Source organism: Miscanthus floridulus, chromosome 2 (assembly GCF_019320115.1).
Source record: "Miscanthus floridulus cultivar M001 chromosome 2, ASM1932011v1, whole genome shotgun sequence".
Taxonomy (NCBI): Eukaryota; Viridiplantae; Streptophyta; class Magnoliopsida; order Poales; family Poaceae; genus Miscanthus; species Miscanthus floridulus.
In genome coordinates this window covers 32757683-32781734 of record NC_089581.1, presented here as the reverse complement: position 1 = coordinate 32781734, position 24052 = coordinate 32757683, and the positions used below count along the sequence as shown (strand labels likewise).

Genomic DNA, 24052 nt, shown 5'->3' with positions numbered 1-24052 from the left:
TGCTTTCATGGATATGTCTAGAGATTTTATTAGACCAAAGGACCCCAACTTCCGAACTATTCACAGGAGGATAAGAGATGACCGTAGAGCATATCCACATTTCAAAGATTGCATTGGTGCTCTAGATGGTACTCATATCCGAGTTTCGTTGCCACCTGACGATCAAGTAAGATATATTGGAAAGTCTGGTATACCTACTCAAAACGTTCTAGCAAGTTGTGACTTTGATATGAGGTTCACTTATGTGTCGACGGGACAGCCGGGCTCTATGCATGATACTAGTGTCCTGTACAATGCAATTAGAGTGGACGAGAGCTTTTTTCCACACCCTCCAAAAGGTATTAAAAATATGACCATGCACTTCATTGTTTGATCAAATGCTTAAAAATGTGATATGATATTTTGTTTCTAATAATTATAGGCAAATATTATGTTGTCGATGCGGGATATCCTAATAGTCCGGGATACCTTTGTCCTTATAAAGGTGAGAGGTATCATATGCCGGAGTGGCATAGAGGAATGGAACCAAAGACTCCTAAAGAAAGGTTCAATCGTGTTTATTCATCCATCCGCAATGTTATTGAGCAATCATTTGGAGTGCTAAAAATGAAATGGCAGATTCTATATAAAATGGCGTCCTACCCAATGTTCAAGCAAAAAATGATTGTTGTGGCTACTATGGTCCTTCACAACTTCATTCGTGAGCATGGCGGTGAAGACTTGGACTTCGCTCGGTGCGACCGTGATCCAAATTATGTTCCAGAGATTTCGGAAAGGTACTTCAAATATGTGGCTAGATCAAATGGCTCTACTGATGCACCGAATGCTCCTACTATGGACAAATTCCGTGATGACTTGGCCACCGCTCTTTCTCTAGCTTGGAACTAGAATTATGTATTAGTCACTATTCTCTAGTTATCTATGGACAACTATTTCTATTATAATGATGGACTTTGTTATCTTATTTATCAGTAGTCATGTATGGACAATTATTTGTATCCAAAATATGGACAATTATTTGTATCCAAGATTATAATATGTACACCATATTTGAATTGGTAAAAAAATATTCAATTACACATGGTCTGCATACAACAGAACATACACCAAACATCGATCAGGGGCATAGTAGACCTTTCCTATAAAACCTCATGTTTCCAGAGCTGGAGTTAAACTGCGTGCCAAACAGGTCCACTTGCTCCAGAAACTCCACAGTGGAGCTGCTCTGTGGTGGAGTTGGTGGAGCGGAGCTGAAAAAAGTGGAGCAGAGTAGTCCCAAACATGCCCATAGCATGGTACCCGTACTTGGCCAGCTGATGGAGATCCATGCGTGCCTATCTATCTATCTGCAGCAATAATGAATATCCTAGAGGCCTCGGCGGCCCTGCGCGCACCATCTAAACTACTACTTGTACACGGACGCCAGTAGCAGTATCATACCACTATTCTATTCACGTGGCTGATAAGCCATAGCTGAAAATAATGTTGACTAATTTATTATAAAAAATATTGTTCGGTAACTAAAAAATACGACTTAGGCCTTGTTTAGATTGGGTTAGAAATCAGTATTTGTCACTGTAGCACTTTCGTTTGTATTTGATAATTATTGTCTAATCATGGTCTAACTAGGCTCAAAAGATTCGTCTCGTAATTTACAATCAAACTATGTAATTAGTTATTTTTTTATCTACATTTAATGCTCCATGCATGTATCCAAAGATTTGATATGACAGAGAAAGAGTGAAAAAACTTAAACAAGGCCTTATAAAGCCAAACGAACGTGACACATATGCGGTGGCGTCAGCACTTGCGCCGTCATCAGGCCGAGTTTGTTTTGCGTACTCACTCTCTCCCATATTATTTGTCGTTTTCGGTTTTCGTGCCACAAATTTGACTCGATGTGTAGAAAATACGTACAACATTTGTATCTCCAAATAAATTTTTAAAAAACTAGATTCAAAGATCTTTCCAATAATACTAATTATGTACCATAAATATTAATATTTTGTAATATATATTTTATCAAAGTTGTTTCTCGCGAAGCGAAAGCGACATATATTTTAGGACGGAGGGAGTACATGCTATGTACTGCTGTTGCTGCCTCGATCTACTCGTACTAGGAGACTCGCGGGCGCACAAGACTCAGAGACTTGGGCGCGCACACCAAGAGGTTTTGGACGAAAGCCGTCGAGGCTTTTTAGGTGTAATAATAACAGATAACAGAATAGTGGAGATTGCTAATTTAGATGTAAATTTATGGGTAGAAAAAAGTATATCTGTTTTCCAGTGTTATTTAGACGACGATACAAATCTAGCGAGCAATGGGTCGTTAAGCGGATGTTTTCTCTTTTAGAAATTGCGTACTAAATTGTTTTTTCTAGCATGTTTGATGATGATTTAACGCGGAGATTTAAAAGGAAGACACATTAGTAAATATCAAAATTAATGGCATACACTGCCAAAAAGTTTTAGGCATTATATTAAGGGCTCGTTCGGTTCTTCAGGAATCTTTCCCTGAGAAGATTCTAGCTAATTTTGTATAAGTTTGATGAAGCTGGAATGGTTCGTAGCCTAATCCGGGTTACTGAACAAGCCCTAGATGCCCTCAAAGCCAATCGGGCTCTGCTTGGATTAACAACTATTATTTGATGAATGACCACCTTCCGTCAGCGTCTATGAAAAATATCGCATTCACATAGGGCGTGATTGGTTGCTTTGGAGAAGAGAGCCGGGATGGAGAGCCGGTTCAGGACAGTGAGATGCATGCTCAAACCGTACAATCAGTCGTGTTTTGTTGTCTTTGTTGTTGGTCCAGTATGAGATGAGATCTTGTTTGGTTGCATGCATGAATGGGAGTTTTGAGTGTATGACACATGGGTCCCTGCGTCATGCCTGAATCAAGCCATCCTGCATGGAGAGGGAAGTGGAAATTGAGAAGACGAAGTCGTGCGGGATGGAGGAGGGCAGATGAATAAAAGGATACAGGCGAAAGGTGCGAAGAGGGCAACAAACACGCTGCATGAATGAGGTCAAACATCATAACTGTACGGGGATGACCCGATTCGACCTACTAATCACGCGCCATACTACTTTGCATTTCCTCCTTTTTCTAATCAATGCAAAGCCATGCGGCTCTCGTGTTTGTTTGCTTTTGTTTAAAGAAGGAAAAGGAACGAAGAATAATGGGCGTAGCAATTACACAGAACTTCAGTAGAAACACGCCTCAGCCCAGGCCCAGCGCATAATTACCAAACTTTACCCACCTGACCCCAACACACGACACCAATGAGGCAAGGCAATGACGACGAAAAGGCAAGGCAGCATCGGGCCACCGATCCGTTTGGCGTCAGAAGGGGAGAAGACGGCGGACTCCAGATGGCAGCGACAAAAGCGAGATGCATGTGCAGACTGCAGTGTCTAGTGGGGTTAGAACGGACGAGACAACGGGGGATGACATGACATCGAACCTGATACCATCGCCCGTCTGCCGCGCGCCTCGCCTCGGTCCCCAGATATATCGCTGTAGCATCGCACACACGCAAGACGGGCAGATAAAACTCCAAAAAAGTCACCCCCTCAAGTAGTAGGCGGATTGTGATGCCGAGTTCGGCGCCCGCGGCCCTGGAGTGGCCGAGCTACTCCTATCTGACGCCGTGTTTAGTTCAAAAAGATTTCCCAAAAAATACTATAGTATCCATCAAATTGAATTTTACGATATGTGCATGGAGCATTAAATATAGACGAAAAAAAACTAATTGCACAATTTGGTGGGAAATTGCGAGACGAACGTTTTGAGCCTAATTAATCCATGATTGAACACTAATTGCCAAATAAAAACGAAAGTGCTATAGTAACCCAAATTCCAAACTTCAGCCAACTAAATACGAGTTGATATGATATCTGATCGACATGCTAGGCGGCACGGGATGCACGTGTTGGGTAGGAGGCGTGTCCGCTGACGCGCAGGAGTATAAATCACGGCGTGGGGAGGGGGAGAGTTACCGCCGGCCGCCGCCTGCGGCTGCCGGGCTTTCCACTGCGATGACCGACGAGGCGGCCGGGCGAGGCGAGGCACGGCATGTGAGCTTTCCGGTTCCGGTAGCGCTAGCCCCGCATGTGAGTCGGTCAATTGAAGAAAAAGGAAGAAGTGTTTCTTTTTTGACAAAGAAGGAATAAGTTTCGAGCTTTCGTCACGCTAGAAAAAAGGTGGGAGAGAATAGCTTCTACCCGATGGAGCCTGCGAACTAAATAAATACCAAAAGGACAATTTTGTTCTGGTTACGGGTCATTTTCGCCGCGGCTGAGATGCAGATGCCTAGGGGTCCTTTTCCGCTTACAGTGTTCATCTGTGTCGTAGTCACTAGGCTAGAGAATTTTTCATGTTTTTACTCCAGTTTCTGGTTTCTAAAAGTTCCTTTTAGTGGTGTATAAAACGGATACGGATGTACTATATATTTTTCACCTTGAGGGCTAAAGCGCAACGGGAAGTTCGGAGCAAGTGCGTTTTGCCATCTTTGGTTACAATCCGATCAACAGGTAGGCTAGTCAGAAATTGTTCGCTAGTTCTGATCCTGGCCTACTTTCATTTTCAGAAAATGTGCACTATACATTTTACAACGTCGTCCAGAGCCGTGACCGACTAGCTAGATGCACCAAAACGCAACGAAGATAGGACGGTGTCGTTTAGCGATGGTCGTGCAGATTCGTGCGCAAACCAGTCATCCAAAGTGATAGCACCGGCCGCTACACGCCAACACGTGGCCGAAATTCACGAAGTCCAAGTCGTTACTCGTTGCCCATATCGACATGCCGCGCGCGCCTTCATTTTATCCTGTGCGACCACCCCGACCATGATATGGTTGGTCGGTTTGAGACTTGAGAGACGGACGAGGCAGTACCTGAGCACTACCAGATCGAGCGGCTCGTGCGTGACCACCACGACATTTGCTTCCGCAGCCACTTGATCTTAGAAGCAAGTTATAAAGTATTCTAGGAGCATCTTTAACGGACACTTTAAACCCCATCGTCTAGATCTCTATTGGGTATTTGTTTATATAGGATTTTTTTTCTCGAATACGCAAAAGATTTACGTATCTTTACAGTTAAGAATGTTTTGTTTAGCCAGTTTCTGGCTGAGTCCGTGAGGTAAATCGGGAGATATTGGATCCTGAAGTGGGGATCCGCAGCGAACGCTGCCTTCATGGCGAGACGATAGTTCATCAGCCAGATTTTCGAATCCATTTCGCCATTGTCTTGTCGATGTTTGGAGCAGAGGCGTCGGAGTTTCCGGTTTTCCTCTGCCAGCACATCATTGTGATTAAGCAAGCGATCCCGAACCTGATGGCTGGTTTCATAAGGCACCGCGCAATCAAACTCGAAGCGATTGTGGGGAGAGTGCTCGGGGGTATGGTACCCGTTCTCCTCGTAACCATTCGACGTACTGAGGCAGCAGCCGCGCATGTGCGAGATGATGTCATCATCGTCGCCGAGCGAATCCGTGTCCTCAGGCGACTGACCACAATTGTCGAGGAATAGGCAGAAGGCAGCTGGGTTAACAAGCCCGGAAGTATCTGCACCATGTTGGCGGTCGTCGTGATCGGAGTCATCCGATTTTTTCTAGAACGATGCCGCCCTAGCTGAGGTTATGGATGGTGACCCCGACAAGGTTTAAGTCGAAGTCGTCATCGCTGCAATCCTGACCAGTTTGATCTGGGTTGTGAGGGTCCTCCGTAGGAGGCTCAGTGGGTTGCACCGTAGCTTGAGAAAGTTGAGTCTGGCGAGTTGTCGCCACGTTTGTGGGTGCTCCCAAGGATCAGGAGGGAGTTCGATCGGTTGCTGGATCTGCCACCGAGATGGGATCCCCGATCTTGCGAAGGTAAAGAGTGGCGTCGAGACCATGCTCTTGGCCAAGTTCAGCGAAAAGCTGACCGTGGTGGGATAGATGACGGGCGATGGCGAGCGGCCCTCCATCCACAGCCTCTTCCAATCCGGCGGTGACAGCACGGATCTGAAGGGACCGCTCTTCCTGCTTTTCAGTCGGCTCAAGTTCCTGCAAGCGCAGATCTCCGAATCGGGCGGCAATGAAGTCGAGCTTGCCGAAGGTGATCTTTTTGCCCGGCTTCATCTTCTCTGGTTCATCGCCGAAGTTGAAGGTGACTAGGGGCGGCTAGGGTTTGGGCATCAGTTGGGCCAGGCCAGTGTCAAGTCGCCAATTCATTTGCTCTACTTTCAGGCGAGGTACTAGCCAAATCTCGCTTTCAATATCTTGTTAATCTATATTTTATTGGTGTTTAAATTACCATGAACTAGTTCATCAGCACATGCTCTGAAACGGGTTATTAGAATCTTAGAAGACATAAATAAGCATCGGTCTTCTATTTAGTATCTCTAGCAGTTTCTTTAATTAGATCTCCTAATATTATCATTCTCTATTTTGGATTTTTCGCTAATCAGAGATAGAAAACGTGATTGACTTTGTAGAGTGCGTATAAGATATAAAAAAGTAGTTAGATGGTGAAAAAATATAAAAAACGATTATTATCGAAATAGCTCTCAGAGTGATGATTTAAACACCAATAGCCTAAAGATATAGAGGACGATTTTTATTAAACCGACACTCTAAATGTTATGGACCACACTACGAAGGGATTGTTTCGTTTTCATAGGATGGTGCGGCTTATTACTCTTTTCTTATGTTTATTTTCTTGGGTTGGTTTATAGGAACTACTTTTGTAACTTCTTCTCATGGATTGTAACGAGGCATCGCTCCTTCGGATGCACCTGCTGATTCTCCAATCATTATGCAAGGTCTAATGACCCGAGCTCGAATGCGCCAACTAAATTTAGGGCGCGTTTGGATTGAAGGAAAATTGGAGGAAAAGTACAGGAATGCAATTCCTTCGAAAAGGCTTTCTCTCTCACCGTTTGGAACATAGGAAGTGATACAAAACTTTCCAGAGGAAAGGCTTAGGAAGTTGTACTTTTGGAGGAATTTGAAAATGAGCTTTGAGCCAAGGGAAACTTTCCTGTGGCCACTTGCTGCTTTCTCATTGCATCGAAAGCTATTAACATGTTACTTCCTGTGTTTTTCCTATGTTATGGATTCCTGCGTTTCAAACACCCCTTCTAGTTATTTCTCGCGTTTTTCCTTTCCTCTGTACACACTCACCCCATTCCTGCGTTTTTTCTATTCCCGTGTTTTTTATTCATGCGTTCCAAACAGGCCCTTAGAGGTGAGCTCCTTCGTGGCGAGATCAACCGGCTTGATGACACGGTTGATAACCAAAGGAGCTGTGGTGCTAGGATTGTAGGGTTCGGGTCTTTGGATCTGAAGCCGGATCGGTGTGTCGTTCTCCACCAAAATGATAGTTATCATCACCTGATGGAAGGTCGGGAACCCCGTTCCCATTAGATTGACTATTTACAGTAACGGATCTAGAATGAAAGTTAAGGGGGTTGAAAGTTCATCTTCAACCTCCAGCCTCTCCTTCTCAGGGCAACCATGGGAAAAATTCTTGAAGGGACTCTATAGGGCTCCATGGGATCAGCGTCGGGAGGGGGGCTTGAGCCCCCTGTCCCACTTCTAGATCCGTCCCTGACTAGTTCCTATTTGAGGTTGCAACTTATTAACCGCGGGCCAATAGTTTAGCACATTCTTTGTTACTAATCTGGAGACCAGAAGCACAATGGTATTTTACTCGTTAGTGTTAATTAGGTGGTCCATGGACTTTTGTCTATCCATTGAGTTTTTGTATTAATAGATTTCATGCTAAGTTAATTTGAACTTGTCCATGCTGTTTAGATAGTGAGTTTTTTTTTAAAAAAATTAGAGATGCTTTTAGCCATCTATTAGTTCGGATCCGAACACTCTAGACCGATTTTTAGCTGACTAATTTTTAATTAGGATCAACATTAGTCTTATTAGTTCACCTGTTTAGATGGGCTAAGAATATACATTTAGTGACTAGCAATTAGTTTGTTGTATCGAATAGACCCTTAATTAGAAACATCGTTTATATTATCGACTGGAGGGAGTACGGAGGATGTTCGTAGCCTATACGAGAGCATAATCCTATTTCAGTAGCCAATCCACCCTGCCACATCAAGGAATGGACCGGACGGGGGACACTCCTCCACGTGTGCGCGTGAACGACCAGAGTGGTCGATGAGTGCCGCTGTGCCTGGCCGGGACGTCTTTTGGCTTGGGTCGGCAATCAGCACACCGCGACGAGCCGACGAAACGCTCGCGCCGTGCCAAGTGCTTCCTAGATAGTAATTGTACCGAACACGATCGATATCTCACAGTGTCTACCGCAAGTTCATCATACCTGCCTTGTGCCGTTTGTGTCACTAGATACTTGACACATATATCAGCCTCAATGTGTTCTTTTAGTGTTATAATAATTTTATCATAAATTGCCAAGACCGTTCGTGCAAATAACACGAATATCTACACTTTTCTTGAAAATCTCTTTTGCAGATATTTTTGTTTGATTTTAATGGTTTTCTCTATGCACCTGTAATTTCTTAGCTTAAAGCTATTTTTTGTTTGTCTTTCATCTTCCTTTTTTCCCACTAACTATGCAATTTTCTATTGATACCAAATCAAGTTAGTTTTCAGTATTCCACTAAAAACTATTATCCAAGTTTATTACATATTATTTACTAGTTCCTTACCCTCTTAGAGCATCTACAAGAGTCTTTCTAAATCTCACTCTCCAAATCATTATTTGAAGAGTCATTTTCATAAAAATCGTTTTCTATATCTTTTCACTCTCAGTTTTTATATATCTCGTGCGCACTCTAGAGCCATTTTCGTCTTTTATTTTTTGCTAGCGAAAAATTCAGAATAGAAAATAGTTATATTTGCATAACCATTTAGATAAGCTATTGGAGGATAATGTTCATCAAAATCTTTATTACTAGCATTTAAGAAGGATATAAAGAGTCTGCTGGAGTTGCTCTTATTATGGATCTAATTTCATTTTATTGGGATTCATAGATGCCCTTTTTGCCCTAGACATTGCTAGGCATCACAATGTTGGAGAAACTACTTTCTTGCCTCCGGCAACCGCTGCTCAGCCATATTATCGTGCCAACATGCATCGACGGTTTCTGTCCCTATAAATTGAGGGAGATAGGAGGCGTGTTTTGATGATCACCAAAAATATTTAGATATTGATGAAGATAGAGCAGGTAGAGCCTCTGGATAACCTATACGACTGTTTTTTTTAAGATGATAGCCCCGTTCGCTTGTCTTAAAAATGGTTTGTTCGGCTTCTTTTTTCAGCCGAAACAGTGTTTTTCTCTCACAACAATTCAGCCGGAACAGTGTTTTCAGCTAGTTTCAGCCAAGTTTCAGACCAGCGAACGGGGCCGATACTCCCTTCGTTCTAGAAAGATTGAAAATGTCGCTTTTCAAAAAGTCAAACAATCTTAAATTGACACTATATATTTATAATAACACATCATTAGATTAATTTTGAAAAAAATTATAATAAACCTATTTAAAGATATTTTTTTCCGTCCATAAAAGAATGAAACCATGGGACCCGTGCTGGTCCAACTAACCCAAGTTTGACCAAGTTTATAGTCATGAATGCTAGTACTTATTTATATAATTTTAGTCAAAGTTTAAATTATTTGACTCCTCGAAAAACGAGAATTGCATTCTTCTATGGACGAGAGAGTAATATTGATATTATTATTTTTTTATAAACCTAGACTTCTATTCTTTTTTGTTGGAGGGAGCACGTAGGGTTTGAGTACCTCCACTCTCCACTCCCATCGTCTCTGTATCCATGCCACGTGTTCGTATACAGGGAACTCTTCGTAGTCCTAAACAGTGGTTCAATTTGCCGAAACAAATTCATCTCTCGGAAGATCCAACAACGTCCGCGTTCATATAATAGGTAGCCCATGAGTTGGCTGTTTTAGGTAGTCTATGCGACCCGGAGGAGAAACATTCTTTGATCTCCATTCTGGTCCATATTCAATCTATACTTGCTGATGATTCAGCTTTGTCTGAGCAATGGAAATCCGTATTTCCCGTTCAGAACAAAAAGCAACAAGGCTACTCGCCTAATCGAGACAATGCCTCGCTGAGCCTGACGACGAGAGTCGTCACCCAGCAAAATGGCCGAATTTTTTTTTTATTTTTTAGCCTTTTTTTTAAAAAAAATCACAAATATACCCTTAGAAAAAAAGATTTCAAAATCTGGATCCTTAGCTCGGCATCATCATTGCTGACACCGAGCTTACACTGCTCGGCGCCATCGTTGCTGATGTCGAGGTTTTGAGCTCAACGCACACATAGCGATGACTTGACAAACAGCTCGACACCATAGATCCTGACGCGCGTCGTAGTCATGACGTACATCGTGCCCGCGTTGCATTGCATTTTCTATCCCGTCACTACCAGATGGCATTGCCTGCTACGACCTGCTCGTCGTCATATCATCATAAATATCGATATTTACTCATGATGCGGTGCTTCTATGACCAAATGAAGCCGGAAATTGAGCTCGGTGCGACCGAGTTAACTGTTCAAGAACGCGGTAAAGAGCGGTGGTAGCGGTACTTGGTCATATGTCCACACAAATCGGGCACGTCCATTTCTAATTGAAACATGGTTTTTTTTATGCGTGTTTGAAAACTTGTAAACGGGGAACTCAGCTGGAAACCAATATGAACGGCGTATATATTGTATCGGTTATTAATGGCACGAGAGTACTCCCCCCATCAACAAATGATTTTAATTTTAAAAAGTGTAGTGAGTTAAAGCATACTAAGTTCGGTTAAATTTATATAAAAAAAAATCGATATTTATGATCAAATACTTTTATTAATTTTTAATAGAATTTATTTGAATAGTGATGTTTTTTATAAATTTGGTTAACTTTTAAATAATTCGAGTAAAGATAGAATTATATATTTACATATCTTTCATGACAGAGGCAGTACTAGTTAATCCTCTATACTGAAATCAGCTTCATAACACTAGCACACATCACGTGCTTTGTGTAAGAACTGAGCCATCCAAACTCGGTTAACTACCGGCCTATGCTTTGTATAAGAACTGAGCTTCATAACAATAGCATTTATTTGTGTAAGAACTGAGCCACCACGGTTTTCATAGCCCGGTAGTTAACCTGAGTTTGGATGACTCGGTTCTTACACAAAGCACGTGATGTGTGCTAGTGTTATGAAGCTGATTTCAGTGTAGAGGATTAACTAGTACTGCCTTTGTCATGAAAAATATGTAAATATATAATTCTATCTTTACTCAAATTATTTAAAAGCTAACTAAATTTATAAAAAAACATCACTATTCAAATAAATTCTATTAAAAATTAATAAAAGTATTTGACATCATAAATATTGATATTTTTTATATAAATTTAACCGAACTTAGCATGCTTTAACTCACTACATTTTTTTAAATTAAAATCATTTGTTGATGGAGGAAGTACTCTCGTGCCATTAATAACCGATGCAACCCGTTTACAAGTTTTCAAACACGCACCTAAAAAAAATCCACGTTTCAATTAGAAATGGACGTGCCCGATTTGTGTGGACATATGACCAAGTACCACTACCACCGCTCTTTACTGCGTTCAGCTTGTCAGTCTTAAACAGTTAACTCGGTCGCACCGAGCTTAATTTCCGGCTTCATTTGGGCATGAAGCACCACATCACGAGTAAATATCGATATTTATGATGATCTGACGACGAGCAGGTCGTAGCAGCTAATGCCATCTGGTAGTGGCAGGATAATAAATGCAATGCAACGCAGAGCAGTGCACGACTCACGTCAGTATATACGGCGTCGACGTTAGGATGTACGGTGTCAAGTTTGGCATCAGGATCCATGACATCAAGCTGCTTGCTAAGTCACCGTCGTGTCTGCGTTGAGCTTAAGATCTTGACGTCAACAACAATGACGCCGAGCTAAGGATCTAGATTTTGAAATCTTTCCGACATATTTGTGATAAAAAAAAGGCTAAAAAAGATAAAAAAAAATCGGGCAAAAGGGACACCCAACCGTCGTGCAAAGGCAAGCACACTGCTCCTGTTTACCTCCCTTTTCGTTTCCCTTCTCCCCGGCTCCCGGCGGCATTTAAACCTTTCACCCACCTCCCCCTAATAAAACGCGCCCGTTCCCGGAGCAAAAATAAAACGCCAAAATCACAAAAATATAATCCGCTACCTCGCCGGCGACAGGGGCGACCGCGCGCGCCCCGGCCGGGTGCTGATCTCGACTTCCCCATGCACCCATTCTGCTGCGCGCCGCTCGTGCCCGTATCGCCCGCGGCCTCCGCCGGGGCCGCGTCCTCCGCGGTGGCGGGCGCCCCGGTCGTGATGCCGCCACCGCAGCCCCCGCCGGTGCCGCCTCCGCCGCCTCGAAGCAACTCCGCCCCCATCGGTGAGAGGCGCGCGCGCGCGGCGGGGGTGAGCGGTGGCGGAGGAGGCGGTTCCTCGCCGCCCGAGGGGGTGAAGCTGAACGAGATCGTCGTCGTCGGCATCTCGGGAATCCTGTACAAGTGGGTCAACTACGGGCGCGGGTGGAGGCCGCGCTGGTTCGCTCTCCACGACGGCGTGCTCTCCTACTACAAGATCCACGGGCCCGACCGCATCATCCTATCACGCGAGACCGAGCGGGGCGCCAAGGTCATCGGCGAGGACTCCCTCCGCCGCCTCAACCGCTCCTCCGCCTCCTCGCCGGCCCACTCCAACGGCCACCACCAGCCCCGAAACCCCATCGGCGAAATCCACCTCAAGGTCCTCGGTTCTGGCCGCCTCCGTGATCGCCAGATCCATTTCGTCTGTTGCCAGCTTGCTAACGGGGCGGTTGCGTGTGCAGGTGTCAACCGTGAGGGAGAGCAGATCGGATGACAAGAGATTCTCCATCTTCTCGGGGACGAAGACGTTGCACCTGCGGGCGGAGACCAGGGAGGACAGAGCTGCGTGGCTTGAGGCGCTGCGGGCGACCAAGGACATGTTCCCGAGGATGTCCTCCAGCGAGATGGTCGGGCCTGGGGACACCGCAGCGGCAGTGGCCGTCTCAACCGAGCGCCTAAGGCAGCGGTTGCAGCAGGAAGGGGTCAGCGAGGCAGTCATTGCTGACAGCGAGAGGATCGTGCGAGCAGAATTCGAGGCTCTGCACAAGCAGCTTGTGCTCTCCAAGCAGAAGAATGCGCTCCTCTTGGAAACTCTTCGCCAGCTAGAGGTACTTCCATAACTGTACAATCTGGTTGTGCATGAAGTCGGAATGATTGCTTTTTACTGCATGGTGTGTCATGCTTGCGATATTCTGCATCTTGTACACGATTGGAAGTACGAAGCTACTGGTAAATATTGGCGTACAGAACATGCTATTCTGTGGTAGGTTGCATCAATTGACCATATTGTACTTGGAGCTCTGAGTTTTAGCTGTTACTCTATGTATCGTGCTATAATTTTTTTCAATTCTTCTACTACCTTTGTTATGCTGTTGTTTTTGTCAGTCACCAAACGTACTTGGGCATTTGATAATGAATGTGCTACCGAAGCTAGCTTATGCTGTCTATTTACTACGTCTTGTCATCAACAAAGAAAAAACAAAGCAAAGTTTCAATTAATAGTTCTAGATGTTTGTTTTGGTTTTGTTTTATCTGCTTCTTTGGTGATACCAAAGTTCTTCCGGGGGTTATGTTGCAGAGCTTTTGTTTCTTGGCCACAAATTGCTCTCTCATGTCTCATGTGTTTTGGCGCGTGTTTAGTTGGGTGAAAGTTGGAAATTTGGCTACTGTAGCACTTTCGTTTTTATTTGGCAAATAGTGTTCAATCATGGACTAATTAGGCTCAAAACTTTAGTCTCGCAATTTCCAACCAAACTGTGCAATTAGTTTTTTTTTTTCGTCTACATTTAATACTCCATGCATGTATCGTAAGATTCGATGTGAGGCCTACTGTAGCACTTTTTTGGAATTTGAGGTGGGAACTAAACACGCGCTGGTCCTTTTGGAGTACAAAAAATGGTACCCTATTTGCTATAGCTACTCTACCCATCATTTTATATACTTCTCATACTTCCTATTCCTTACATTTCCTTGACTGGCAATTTGCTGTTTGAGTTTAGTCATTAGTCTTTTGTTGATTTGATGGTTAATAAGCAGTTAACCTCTGGAGCAAGCTAACTGGCATTAGGATATTTATTCTGTCATGTCAGGCCTGATAAAAATGAGAGCATCTATTCAGTATCACATGTTTTCGGTTTAGCTTAGGTTAACTGGCATTTGGTTGCTGATTTGATTTTATATTGAGATTTTTTATTACAAGTTATTATGTGATATTACTTAAAACTACTAAGGTACTCAATGTAGAAGAGAAAATAATGAGTGCCTTTTATATTAGCATATTAGTATAAATGATCAAGCATACTAACACTGCACAGAGCTTCGAAGTACTCAGGTAAATAATTCTATGTTGTGGCAGAAAGAAGAGAATATAAAACTAACTTTTTATTATCCACTCCTAAAATTGTATTTCTTTTATGTTCATGTGGACTACTGCCATTTGTATATTGAGAAGTTTTAACTTCTCTTACCTGCTTTCCATGTTCACTAATTTGTAAGATCTCTATATTGATGTTCGGCCTGTTCGCTGGTTGGTTTCTGGACTGGTTTGGGCTGGCTGGTGCTGGTTTGTTGTGAGAGGAAAACACTGTTGACTGACTGGTTTGGGCTGGCTGAAACCAACAAGCGAACAGGGTGGTTTACTGGGAGATTTGAACCTATAAAATGTTTATGTTAGAGGCATTGTCATCTGATGATGTATTCTTGTGTTGCCTTGCTGTAGACAGAAAAGGTTGATTTGGAGAATACCCTTGTCGATGAGAGCCAAAGGCAGTCGAAAGAGTATGGATCTGCTTCTAAACCAAGGCATGAGAAGTATAGTGGTATGATAATTTGTGGAATGGTTTGTCATGTCTCACTGTTACACTTGTTATTGAGATGCACTGTACCTTTGTGGTCAAAATTTGTTGATTATTCTGATGCATCCTTGTTAATACGACACTACAAAAGTTGCATGATGTAATGCCACTCTGGTGTTGGCTATTGCCAGTTAATTTATTTTCTAGTGGCATATACTGACAAAGTAGCTGTAAGCCAGCAAAATATTAGACAAATTGGTTGGCTATGGTTTGTAGATGATTAGATGATTGTGTAATAGCGTAGCTGGGTTTGTTGACTGCAACGTTGCCAAGTTTTTGGTCCATGCGTAACTATTATGAAAATACTAGGAAATTTCTAAAAAAAAAAGTTTGCCCTTAGCTTTTCTAAACTAAAACAATATTTTGGTGGTTATTTGAACTATGAAGTTCTGTTTCTATTATCGGCAGAATCAAAACTGATCTTAGTGACGGCAGAATTTAGGTTAGGTTATTCATTCATGCAACCCCCTTTCCAATTTCCTATTTCCTCACGAGGATGCATTCTTCCAAGTTTTATAAATCCACTATCCTGGCATATCTAAAATAGAACATTTCATATTAAACAATGATGACAACATCCTTGTATGATTGCTGAATGTCATGATTCTTGTATGCTAATCTATACACCTTAGTCGCCCTTCCGTAAATTCCACTTGTTGCTTTGATTACCTACCTTAATTGAATATTGTGAAGTCTCTTAGCAGATTTTTCTAGTGTACATGCTGTCTCTAATAGTTTCAATATCTTTCATCTGTTTTTCTTTTAATTTAAAATACCTTCAAACTTTTTTCATCTGAATGTTTTGTAAACTTTTAATTGAATACTTTCTCCGTCCACAAAAGAATGCAATGCTCACTTTTCGAGGAGTCAAACGATTTGAAGTTTGACCAAAGTTATATAAAAAAGTACTAACTTTTTATGATAAAAAATAAGTACAATTAAATTAATTATGAAATATATTTTTGGAGTAAACCTAGTTGGAGACATAAATGCTAATACTATTCACTATAAACCTGGTCAAAGTTAAGCTAGTTTGACTCGCACAAATTCCATAGTTGCATCATTTTGTCTACAGAGGGAGTATATTCAAAGTTTCATATCCTACCCAAATAGCCTTTTGCCCTTTTCAGATGGAAGCAGTATCAAAGTAAACCACAATTATTCCCTTAGAAAATAATTGATACCAGTATAGCACAAGACCAGTTAAACTCATTTTCCCTCATAGTTGGTCTGATTTCAAGGTTATACGGCAGTGTCTATACGTCATCCCAATTCCCAACCATAAGAAATTGCAACGACCTCTCCTTCCTACAGCCACAACACGCAACTTTCCTACCAACTAGAAGCCCATATTTGAGCACTGCAGCAAACCATTCTTGACCCTAATTTATCACGTAATTTGCTGGCAACTGTGATCCCAACTTACCAGAAAAGGAAACAGTTCAGCCTTTTTTGGGATGAATTTCTTGAATGTGAATTTAGTTAGTTTTTTTATTGCATAACATGGAATCTATCTATTTTGAGCTCTAATGTACACTGTGTACCAATTTGGTTTACTTTACTCGGCTTAATGAGCTATCATTTTCCTTTTTCAGAAGGAAGTGCTAGCGAATCTGATGATTATAATGAACCACAAGATCCTGCTGAAGAGACTGATGATGATGAGAACCTTTATTTTGATACAAGAGATTTTCTATCCTCAAGCTCTTTTAAAAGTAGTGGATCTGATTTCCAAAGATCTGAAGCTGGTTCAGATGATGAAGACGATTATCCAATGGATGGAATTGATCCTTCCATGAAGTCTATTGGAATTAGTTATCCATATGTAAGAAGACGGAAGAAGCTGCCAGATCCAGTTGAGAAAGAAAAGGGTGTAAGTTTGTGGTCAATGATCAAGGACAACATAGGAAAGGATCTTACAAAAGTTTGTCTGCCTGTTTACTTCAATGAGCCACTCTCATCGTTACAAAAATGTTTTGAAGATCTTGAGTATTCCTACCTTATTGATCGTGCATCTGAATGGGGGAAAAGGGTATTTACTTCTTCCTCTCCCTGCTAGCATTTTCATTCATGCGCACATCTTCTCTAATATGTTGAATGCAAGTAGCTATAAACACTTGGTTTATTAGATTTTTCATTGCCCGCATTATATCATCTCGAACTTGCAACTAGTGCAAACACTTAATGATACTCTATCGGTCTATCCTGCCTTGTGGCGGACATCTGATTAACTACATTAAGATAACATTGTTGTCTTCCTGGCTAGAGAAATGTGGGGACTAGATACTCTTTGTTTCATCTTGGTTACAACACCCCTTCATATAGGAGTACAAATTTTAACCATTTTGTAAACTAATCATGCTTGCCGACTTGTCTAACATGCCATAAAAAGATGCAGGTTAGTTGTATGGTTCATCCAGCACTGCTTCATTGCAGAGAAGAAAACAATAATAATACTTCATAATACTCGATCTTCAATCTGGCTTATAAGAGTGATTTTCCTCTTTCATATATTAAGTCTGGTCACTGCCTCACTGGTGCATCTGCTATATTAGAAGAATGTTCCTATACTATTGTTCATATATAGTTACATATGCTGAGTCTTTCACCCACCCACCATTTGATGTTCTCCCATTGGTTGGGGTGTCATTTGACAGTAAAAGTACTCACTTGCTTCCATTGTCTGTGATAGCTGAAATATCTAACTATTGAAAAAGGTGCTTATTTGCATATGAATTGGCTGGTCACAGTTAAGCGGCTCACGTATCTGTTTTGTGTTTATACCTAGGGGAATAGTCTTATGAGGATTCTTAGCATAGCAGCATTTGCTGTTTCTGGATATGCCTCTACAGATGGGAGGAGCTGTAAGCCTTTTAATCCCCTTCTTGGGGAGACATATGAAGCAGACTATCCAGATAGAGGCCTCCGTTTTTTCTCTGAAAAGGTCTGTTAATTAAGCACAGTTCTTCGTTGAGTTGGTGTAATAATTCGTTTTCATGAGTAAATCTATTTTATCTATGTATATTGTTCTCTTATAAGTTAGAAAAAGTAATAGGGAAGTTTGATGCTTAATAAGTCAGCTTTCAATGCTTTTCAAAAAGAGTAGGAGCATGTGATTTGTCTAGTTAAGTCCCTCCTCCCCCCATTTAAAATGGTAATACAAATTTGGGGTATTCATGTTTTACAGTTTATAGTGCTTCACTATTGTGACCTGCTACATGCCTTATTCTTGGTGAACATTATGTTGTTGCTTGAAGGTTGTCAAATTATTTGTTGATAAATGACCTAACTGTAGTGTAATCAGCAAATTGGTGTATAGGACATTGGGATTCACATTATATTGAATGCTGCCATTTATTTCTATGCTTGGTTACTGCTCTCTGTACTTATTATTGGTTCCTATTGTGATGGTACCGTGTTTGCCATTTCTTTACTTGTCTAACATACTGGAGAAATGCTATCTACCCACTGATTCTGATCTACGTCGCTGTACCTATTTGATCTTCATAGCATGGGACTAAGACTCACAAATCATAGCTACTTGAGCGTACTACAGGACTTTTGCAATATCAGATCTAGTTTCTTTGCATTATTGTTCATGAAAAATTTTGAACCACTTGCCAGGTTAGTCATCACCCCATGGTTGTTGCATGCCACTGTGAGGGAACTGGCTGGAGGTTTTGGGCTGATAGCAACCTAAAGAGTAAATTCTGGGGTCGTTCCATTCAACTTGATCCTGTTGGTGCGTTAACACTGGAGTTTGATGATGGCGAAGTTTTCCAATGGAGCAAGGTACTCTTACATACTTCCTCTGATCACAAATAAAAGTCCATCTAGGTTTGTCCTAAGTCAAACTTTTTTAACTTTTGTCTATAAATATAATTTTTTTGATATACATTGACACAAGGTTGGCATTATTAGATTTATTCTGAAAACTACTTTTTTATAATATAATATATGATCCTTTTCATCTAAGGTAATATATTTTTATAGATATTGGTAGTTAAAGTTAAAATGTTTGGCTTAGGAAAAAACCGAGATAAATATATCTATGATCAGAGGTAGTAAGTAATAGATGATTGATCTATCAATTTAATTGATTGGAAATACGTTCAGGTGACAACTTCAATTTACAATCTCATATTGGGCAAGCTATATTGCGATCACTATGGAACTATGCGCATACAAGGTAATCGTGAGTATTCATGCAAGCTTAAGTTCAAGGAGCAGTCAATTATCGATCGCAACCCTCACCAGGTAATTACCATTTTTATTTTTTTTTAATGTTATATTTTCAGCATGTCAGTTCTTCCATTCTTTCTTTAGTGCATAGCTTTACAGTTTGTTTCTCACCAGTATAAATATTTTAATATCTCTGTTTGTTAGGTAAGTGATACATTTCTCACTATGGCAAGACATATTCTTTTAAACAATTTTGTCCAGAAGATTGCATGGGAACAGGTTTTTGAAAGCACTGGGAATTGTAGTATGTAGAATCTTGCTTGAAATAATTTACACTGCATGTGTTTGAGCCTGAACAATTCCCATTATTGTTAGAATTGTAGATCTGAAAAGCTTATACAATGGAAAATTATACAATAGGAACTTTAGCTTTGCTGCACGCTAGTGAATAACAGTTAATGATATACCAACTTGGTAAAAACTTATAATTGAAGTCTGTTTGTTGATTGTGTAAATTTTCAATTCAATATGGAGCAGTTTTCCAAAATGAATGAATAAACAATGCCCTGTCCTTGCTGTTAACTACCGACTATTCTCTTTCTGTTCCAAGTTGAAAAATGATTTCACACGAAATTTCGATCAATACTGATATTGGTATTAATTCTCTGCACTGTCTTATTTGATGTACCCAATTTTCTGATACCGTGATATGCACATATCTGTACACTAGCTTAGTTATTTAGCGAGCTATATTTAGTTCAACCGATGCATATGCAGGTGCAAGGTGTTGTTCAAGATAGAAATGGTCGAACTGTTGCTACACTATTTGGAAAATGGGATGAAAGCATGCACTATGTAATGGGTGATTGCTTTGGGAAAGGCAAGGGAACTGAACAGTTTTCAGAGGCCCATTTGTTGTGGAAAAGAAACAAACCACCCAAGTTTCCCACTAGATACAATCTCACTCGTTTTGCAATTACATTGAATGAACTTACCCCTGGATTGAAGGTAAAGATTACTGTGTGCTAATATCAAGCTTCATTTCAAGATTATATTACTGTATTCAGGTTCATACTTTACGTGTAAGCAGGAAAAACTGCCACCAACAGACTCAAGATTACGACCAGACCAGAGATGTCTGGAGAACGGTGAATATGAAAGGGCAAATGCTGAGAAGTTGAGGCTTGAACAGAGACAGCGGCAGGTCACTCTATGACTCCCCACTTTCGCAGCCTTTTGTTCTATTGAACTGTGGTAGAGTTATAGTTTGCATTTTACATGTGGAAAAAAATGTAGGTTTAATGAAGTTTTCATAGGTATAATACGAGATATGTTTACACAATTACGCCAGTGCCATTCAAGTTTAATGTGCTGTATGTTGGGTTGCTGTCTGACTTATATTAATATCACTGTTCATAGCATAAATAGTGTGCCTGTACCTTACTGCATTTACCTTTGTTCCTGCTTGCAAATGAGCAGAAGCATACTAGATTAAGTCTAATTTCTCAGGTGCACTACACTCACTCTGAACCTAAGTCAATACGGAATATAACCAAATCCATGCTGTCGACACTCTATTTTCTATCTCAACCCTTTAAGCTAGGTTTTCTGCTTTCTGACTACAGTTCAGCATCCACCACAATTGAACTGTTCACTTGTTTAGTCCTTTTTGTTGTCTTGTATCATGCTGTGGTCAAGTAGCATGATCTTGGCCATCACACCTCAGGTACTGTGACAAGACTTGGATATGAGTTAATTTTAAGTACATGGAACTACTTCCTCTGGTCGGGGATATAGATGACACTCTGACTCTGACAGGAGGGGTTAGTTGGAATACTAAAGGTGATTTGTCGGAATGACAAATAAATTCGACTGGAGGAGGTGCATCCTTTAAAGTGGAAAGTTGTATTTCCTGGGACTAGTTCCTTTTGAGAGTGAAACAGGTAGATTAAGCTAATGGAACATGGTACCACTATGACGGCAACAGAAAAGGAATGTAGTTCCATATATATTTGGGGTGTCATGTCCCATTATCGTATTGAAGCTAGACATGCATCGAACGTTTGAGAATGTCATATATGTGTTGGAGTTTTTGCACCTGTTGCAAACTGCAGCCTACAGGATAGTTTTTGCGATTCTAAGGCAAACTGGATTGAGAATTTTGTCATAACAAAGGTTGCGGTTCATAGGAACTTCTGTGAACAGTTGAGAACAGATGGTAAAATCTCTATATACGGCTGCATACACGATTGAAAATGTTAGAAAATTGCTGTGTAATGTCTGTTTTGTACTTTACTAGCCTTGTAAGTAATCATCGAAACATGCTTAGTTTCCATGACTTGAGTTACACTTGCAGTTTGGCTTGATTAGTGAAGGCTAACTGAGCTGTATCAATTATATTGCAGGCACGAAAGATGCAGGAGAGCGGATGGAAGCCTCGGTGGTTTGCAATAGATAAAGATACTGACACATACCGTTACCTCGGTGGGTACTGGGAATCCAGAGAAAAGAGCAGCTGGGAAGGCTGCCCCGATATCTTCGGACAAGTCCCTAACGATCTGATGATAACTGACTAGGTTAGAGTAGGTTATAGGTCTTTTGGTTCTCTTTGTTGGGATCACTTGATTCCTGAAATTTTAGTGGTTCATATTATAGAGCAATTAAATGGCCGTTGACATGTAAGCATTGGCAGTGCCTCAGGTAATATTGGTCTCGTACATAATAAGAAGAGAATGGTTCGTCTCACATGTTACATTAAATTTTCAGCAAAGTAACGATTTTTTTTTTCTTGTGAGGTTTTCATGCTCACAAGTTCAGTCTTCAGAGTCGTATAAGGTCCGCGATCAGTGATCATAGTCATATACTAGATATGTAACTACGCATACAAGTTGGTCGTTTGCGTATCGACTATTGAATGTCGGGTGTGTGCATTGAAACACCAAAGGCTAGCTGTGCATCGTGGTATTGCTCTGCAGTAAGATATACTGAGAAATACGTTCCCTTCTTTCCTGGATCTAAACAATACGTCAGCGTCATCAGATGAATATATTCTGTGTGAGTCGACTATTTATTTTCAATATTCCTGGGGTTGCTAATGTCTGTTTGCTGTATTCTCTCTATTCAAATATATATCATTAAAATTTTAAAACTTTAACTAAGTTTGTAGACCAGACTTATTTTATGGTAGGTCATGTTTCAAACTTTCAATGTGATGATGCATTTTACTAGAAACTTAGTCAAAGTTAAAACAACCTACACTCCGGAACAAAGAATATATTACAAAGGTTCTTATAACAAATCTAGTAGTATCAATTCTATGTTGTCAATATGTAAAATCCTAGATATTGATAAGTAAAAGTTATAAATAGCTTTGTCCTATAAGAATCTAGGTTTTTTAGCAAAAGTTTAGACTTGCCCTTAAACCCGGCTTGATCCGCTTCTTTTTTCATCCGGAACAGTGTTTTTCTCTCACAGATTCCTCCAGATTCCTTCAAAATTCCTCCAAGCGAACGGGGCCTAAGTTATACTAGTATTTGTTAGGTGGTCCAAGGAACCATGTATACCTGCCAACACTAACATACAGTCTGTTCGCTTGGTCATAAATGATCGTAAATTTCCAGTCAGAACAGTATTTTTCTCTCACACCAAACCAGCCAGCAGTAATAATTCACGATCGTATACGATCGTATTAGCACCAGTCGAACAGGCTGATAAACACTAATCCTGGCTAGATATGCATGTTGTGTTGCTCATTCTTTTGAGGAATCGTTACTCGTCAAAGAAAGTCTTCTATGTCGTGATCTCTCATATTACTTGGCCATAAACTCCTAATGAGACTTCCTTTAACAAAAATGTGCACTAAGAGCCCAATAGGCATGTTTCCCTTTACCTTCGTTCTTTCACCATTTCTCAAAGTTTGTCAAAATAATAAAGAAGAGGTTGACATTCCCATCTAGCATGGCCGTCGCGACGTTCCCTTCCACTCGCCCACCATTCGCCTTCTCCAGTGGCTACCACCTACGCTTCCTCCGCCACAGGGCCCTCGCTCGTCTCCGCGACGTCTGGTTGCGCCGTTGGAGTCGCGCCTGTCGCCCACCCCCGCTCTCATCGCCGGAGCCGGTGCCGGCGTCCTCCTCGTCACCTCCTCCTGCGACTGGAGACCGCGAAGGCGTCAAGGCCGTGCCGTACTTCGCGCTCGCATAGAGGCTCCGCGCGCCCCGGTGCCCCCAACGGAAGAAGCTCGTGGCAGCCAAACCCGTGGTGCTCTTCGCTCCGCCACCTCCCACCCCTGATCTGCCCATTGAGGTGGTTGTCGAGTTCCTCAACGTGCCTGACGTGGAGGCCGCTTCCCACTAGAGTGTCGTGCCTGACATGTTGTAAGCATATGTTTCAAGTGTTTCAGATATTCATGAGGTATGTTGCTAGTGTTTCATATGGATGTTGTAAAAATAGGTCGGGATATTGCATATGTTGCAAAGTGTTCCGGAGGCATGTTGCAAGCGTTTGTTCAAAATATTTTATCGGTTTCAGACGTATGATGCAAGCGTTTTTTATCTGAATATTGCATATGTTTCACACATGTTGCAAGAGTATGTTCAAAATGTTTCAGATGTTTTAGTCTTATGTTGCAATAAGTGTTTTCATGTTGCAAGTTGCAAGTGGTTTATTTGGATGTTGCATATGTTTCACACACATTTTGCAAGTGTATGTTCCAAATATTTCATCGGCTTCAGACGTGTGTTGTATTCAAATGTTTCATATTGCAAGTATTTCGTGTTTCAAATATTTGTTCGGAGAGTCATTGGGGCAAGGCCTGGGCGCCATGGGAAGGGGCGTGGCGAGCCAGGGGCCGGCGGATGGGGTGCGCGGCAAGCCCGAGGTCCTGTAGAGTTGGCG

General features: G+C 41.4%; 1 protein-coding gene across 1 annotated transcript; it reads left to right on the top strand.

Moving 5' to 3' along the window:
- Positions 1 to 12152: 12152 nt before the first annotated feature.
- LOC136521188 (oxysterol-binding protein-related protein 1C-like) lies at positions 12153 to 21915 on the top strand. Its single transcript, XM_066514894.1, has 10 exons — positions 12153 to 12780; positions 12863 to 13228; positions 14839 to 14938; positions 16570 to 17006; positions 17763 to 17918; positions 18599 to 18766; positions 19091 to 19231; positions 19934 to 20164; positions 20247 to 20360; positions 21562 to 21915. Exons 1-10 carry the CDS (start codon positions 12268 to 12270, stop codon positions 21730 to 21732), a joined length of 2397 nt encoding a protein of 798 aa, XP_066370991.1. The 5' UTR covers positions 12153 to 12267; the 3' UTR covers positions 21733 to 21915.
- Positions 21916 to 24052: the final 2137 nt, after the last annotated feature.

Excerpts from the sequence above, each read along its gene's own strand:
- LOC136521188 (XM_066514894.1), top strand. The coding sequence starts at position 12,268 with ATGCACCCATTCTGCTGCGCGCCGCTCGTGCCCGTATCGCCCGCGGCC. Across the intron at positions 17,007-17,762 it reads CATCTGAATGGGGGAAAAGG|GGGAATAGTCTTATGAGGAT; the intron begins GTATTTACTTCT and ends GTTTATACCTAG. Across the intron at positions 19,232-19,933 it reads TCGATCGCAACCCTCACCAG|GTGCAAGGTGTTGTTCAAGA; the intron begins GTAATTACCATT and ends ATGCATATGCAG.